The 4,926-nt window shown below is 30.6% G+C and overlaps 1 protein-coding gene across 1 annotated transcript in view; it reads left to right on the top strand.

Moving 5' to 3' along the window:
- Positions 1–437: 437 nt before the first annotated feature.
- LOC117179110 (nuclear mitotic apparatus protein 1-like) overlaps positions 438–4,926 on the top strand; it is a 22,780-nt gene continuing 18,291 nt past the window's right edge. The window contains exons 1-3 of the mRNA XM_033370781.1: positions 438–863; positions 2,696–3,104; positions 4,443–4,634. Of these exons, the coding sequence (XP_033226672.1) occupies positions 490–863; positions 2,696–3,104; positions 4,443–4,634 (975 nt within the window). The 5' untranslated portion in view covers positions 438–489. The remainder of the gene's footprint in view (positions 864–2,695; positions 3,105–4,442; positions 4,635–4,926) is intronic.

Genomic DNA, 4,926 nt, shown 5'->3' with positions numbered 1-4,926 from the left:
TTGTTCGTCAAAAATTCGTCTTTTGGCTTAAAAATTCAACATTTTGGATGAGATTTTGTTTCATTATTGATTGCAAAATCGATTTTTCTTCTGGTAGAATAGTAAAATTCTTGGTGACTCATTTTTTCTTTGGTTGAAATCATTTTCTTTGATTGAAAATTTAACTATTTTAAATGGATTCGGTCCTTTTTATTTCATTATAGATCTTGATTTTTTTTGAATTTCATCAGGCACATAAATGTTCGCATTTTTCTTACTCTTGAGCGTTAAAAATGAAATTTTATTCTAAAAATAAACAAATTGGAAAATGAACCGAATTTTTTTCTAAAGAAAATAACATTAATTGATTTATATTCTAGTTTGATAAAAAACATTTTTTTAATATAGATTGTGGACATTCTTTTGTTTTAGTCTTCTTTTGTCCTTGAAAAGGTATCCAAACAATTTCTATCGTCCATATACAAGAATTTTATTCGCAAACGCTTCGAAATGCCAGAAAAGGCGACCGCATCAAAACCGAGTGCAGGCTTGCATTGCCTGACAAAGTTAAAGCAAGATTTAATTTCATCTCACTCTGATGAGAGGAATGCTATGAAATGTGTCAAACGTAGATTGCAGTATTCCCAATTGCCAGTAAGATGTCAAAAAAGGCCCTTTTATCGACCGGGAAAGAGTCCTTACAAGCTGACAGGACCCTCGATTCCGACGATTAATTTACTAAAAAACATTTCTGGGAAAAGTTCGTCAGAAAATTTGAAATGTTCACCAGGTTCAGGAATGCCAGTCACTCCTCGGTGTCAAAAGAGCCTTTCGATGATTGACTTATCCCCAGCAATAAATGATCCAGAATTTGTCGACATAAGGTACTTCGGTCAATATTAATATTTTTATTTGTCAACCTAAAAATGCGTTTCTTTCAATATATAAATTATTATACAAGAATGTAATAATAAATAAAAATAAGTTATAATTTATAAATAATAAATACACTTAATAATAATCCGAATATTAGTTGAAAAATAATCTTCCGATAATAAGGGAGCGTTCACATATTACGTGACGCTTTTTTCAGTGATTTTTGACTGTGACACTGAATTCGACCCCCTCTCCTATTTTTAAATACGAAATATAAATGTAATTTTATATTAGACAATCGAGCAATAATGTGTTGAAATTATTTGAGTTTAAAATTTGCATTATTTGATTCAATTCTTTAGACATTTTTTCAATAAAGAACATAGATGAATGTCCATGAACTCTTTCCCACTTTTTAAAAGAATTCTTATTTCTTCCCCTGTTTTTAAGAAAAATCCCATTTTTGTCGCTTTCTCGCTTAAATTTGAACTAAATCAATAAAATCCACTCAGAATCTCCAACTATTCTTTGCTAAACTTTTTTTTACGTCTAATGTCTTGTAAAAATTTCGTCTTCTTGGTATGAAAATTGAAGAATTTAAATGAAATATTTTTCCCTAATTGACGGAAAAATGTTTCGTCGTTGGAGATTCAACTCTTTTGTTGAAAATTTGTCTTTTTGGTTTAAAAATTCATTTGTATATCGTAGAAATTCCATCTTCATCATTTAGTCGACAGTGAACTATTTATTTAAACTTTATTTTTGGCAGAAGATTTATCTTTTTAGTTAAAACTTAATGTATTTTGTTGACAATGTATCTGTTTTTGTTTAGATAATTCAACTACTTGGTTAAGCATTCTTTTTCATTGTTTAAAAATACACCCTGAATTTGTATTAATTTATCCTGAATTCTTTTAAACTATTTTGTGATTCTCTTTCAGTTTTTATGTCACTTGGATTCTTCTAAATTCACTTGATTCTAATCACTTCAACGGATTTCTTAAAGTTGATATTTGTGTGATCCAGAAGTCCTTTAAACTCACCTTGAATTCTTAGGAATTTCGTCTAATTCTTTTGAATATTTTTGAATTGCTTTCAATTCAGTTGATTTTTTAAATTCATCTACAATTTTTATTGACTTAATCACGGTTTTATCAATTTCTTTAAATTCCTCTAAATTAATTCCAATTGCGCTGAAATCAATCACTTTTTCAAATGAATTAGGCTGTTGCAGCACTGAGAATAATAAACACCAAATTTATAAAGTTAAATTATAAATTGTTTTATTCATGAAAAACACAGACATGTTCAAACATTTGTTATATAAATTATAGTGTGAATCATGGGACAGAGGGACTTTATTGACCAGTGTATTTTTGCAGTACGAGTTGTAAGCGAGACTGTACGAGCCGCATGCGAGAGTGCGAGCCGAAAGCGAGTTAATAAAGTCCCTCTTCTTCTCCTAGGTACATAATATAATACAGTAAACTCTCGCTCATTCAAAGGGCCGAGAAACGTAAACATTCCGATATTGCAAGTCTGCAGCCCCCCCCCACCTCTACTGCGAGCTATGTGATGATTTGGCAAGCAACGTTCACTGGCTTTCCTTACTTTTCATCGATGTGCACGCTATAAGCATGTGTGCGTCCTTGCGAGAAACGAGGGCTTCCCGCCCTTCGAGCCTCTTTTTAATTGATCAGTCACTGACGCGGGCGTAACCGTACAGGGACAGTGATGGGAGGTGACGGGGCTTCAACACTTGGCATATCCGACCGGGAGAGACTTGGAATAATTGAGCCTTGGGATAAGTAAAAGTTTATTGTATTAATGGTTTATGTAGATCAGATAGTACTTCGAATTCGTCCCGGCGAGAGGAAATGGAAGAGCGAAAAGTGGATGCCCTGGGCGACGGAGTATTATCAGGGGTTGGAAGTGAATCAGGAATGTGGTTGAGTAAATTACAAGGGGGAAAATTTAGTTGTAAAGCTGAAGAAGAAAACAAGGCCGCTGGTTTAGTGTGTCATGTTTTGGTTGTAAATGCCTGGAGAAAAAGGCGGGAAGAAGTTTCCCAACTTCAGGAAACAATCCAACAATTAAATCAGCAGGTGGACCATCTCCACATTCAAATTGTCGTCCTTCGTAGATTACTCGAAACCGAAAATGGTCGTGTTGGAAGATTAACGGCTGAAATAAATCACGTGAAAGTGCAGTTAAATGAAGTTTCACAAGAGAGGGACACACTGAAAGGGGTAAAATAAACTTTTTAATAACAGGAAATTATTTCATTGTAAGAAGCAGATGATCAGGGCTGGGATTTTTTTCCCTAAATCTTATGAATGTCCTACGGAGAGTCCATTGGAGGAATATAAATTTTCCAAAACATTTGCCAATGACAAACCGTTTTCTAAAAATGCACTTTTTTCAAGATTTTGTTTCATGAATTGAAATTTTTGTTTATTAAATTGTCATATTATGTTTTAACACGAAATTTGCTTTTTTCTTTGATTTTCAACTGTTGAAAATATCTTAATGATATTTTTAAATTAAATAAACTTTTTTTAAGCTTATGATTTTCAAATATTTTTAAACATAGAAAAGACATTTTTTAGGAGATTAAGTAATTTCAATCGACAGTTTTAGAAGGTATCATTCAAAGAGTTTGATCATTTTCAGTAGTTGAATTTTGTTCAATTATCAACAGTTGAATTTTCAATTTTCAACAATTTAGTTTTCAATAGTTGAAATTTAAACTTTTGCAGTTTCATTTTTCATCAAATTTTAAAATTTTACTTTTCTTATGTTAAAAATTAAAGAAAATTTAATTTTCATCTGTTGGAATTTCAATTTTCTTTTATTCTCTTATATTGAGTTTTTAACATTTGAAAATTTCACTGTTGATTCTTAATAAAAATTAAAAATTATTTTGATAACATTTTTAAGTTCGATGAGAATTAAAAAAGTTAAATCATGATCAAAAAATAACAAACGCAATTTTTCCTGCAAAATGATTTAATTATTCCAAAATTCAAGAAGTTTGTGAAAGTTGAAAATTGAAAAAAATCAAAATTTAATTTTCAACTGTTGAAAGAATAATTCAACAAAATGAAAGATTTAATTTTAAACTGTCTGCAAACCAATTATTTATTTCCTTCAATTTTTAACAGTTAAATTATAAAGAAGAAAGCGAATTTTATATTTTAATGAAATGCTCAAAATGTCAGATTTACGAAATTCTACATGGGAATCCAATAAATAATTATTTCAATCCATACAAAAAAATGAAAAAAGTATATTTTTTTAAAGCAGGTCGCTGTTGGGAAATAATTTTCAAAAAATATGAAATGTTTTAAAAATAATTCATAGTTATCCAATGGACACTTAGTAAAGATTTGAGAGCATTAAAATAATTTAATATGAACAAAAAGAAAATATTGCTATTATTATTAATGATTAAACCAAGAATAAGTTATCAAGGTAATTAGAATCAAAAGAAATTTCCGCGCTAGGGGAAACCGTAATTGGATACTGCGAACTTGAATTAAATTAATAAATAAAAATTAGAACTAAAATGATTTGAATTTGATTAGGAAAAAGAAAAGTTGGAAAGCGAAGTACAATCTTTGAAGGAGACTTCGGAGGAGAAAACAGTGAATGCAGAAAACCTAAGAAATCAATTGCTCACCGCCCAAAACCAATTGCAGATTTTAGATGGTCAAATTTCCCGAGACCGGGAAAAATTATTGAAATTAAGAGAGGATAAGAAAGTTTTATTAGAAAAGGTATCTGGTCCAATATCTAATTTTTTATCTTATTGCAGTATAATTTTCTAAAATATTTAAATTTTAAGAAGTCCGATGCTTTTTTAAATAAAAACCTTCAGTGCCTAAAACTATGTACATCTTGGCTCACTATTAAGACGTTAATTAAATCGTTCAAACCTCCTCCTTCCATACTTTTCTACCACTACTCCCGTTACAGTCTGTCAAGTTAAAGCGTGGGTGGCTTTACTCGCAGTCGGTAAGGTGTATCGACATGATTTTGGTGTCAAAATATTAAGAAGAGCTCCCTCTT

Source organism: Belonocnema kinseyi, chromosome 8 (assembly GCF_010883055.1).
Source record: "Belonocnema kinseyi isolate 2016_QV_RU_SX_M_011 chromosome 8, B_treatae_v1, whole genome shotgun sequence".
Lineage (NCBI taxonomy): Eukaryota > Metazoa > Arthropoda > Insecta > Hymenoptera > Cynipidae > Belonocnema > Belonocnema kinseyi.
This window is presented reverse-complemented; position numbering and strand designations above follow the sequence as displayed.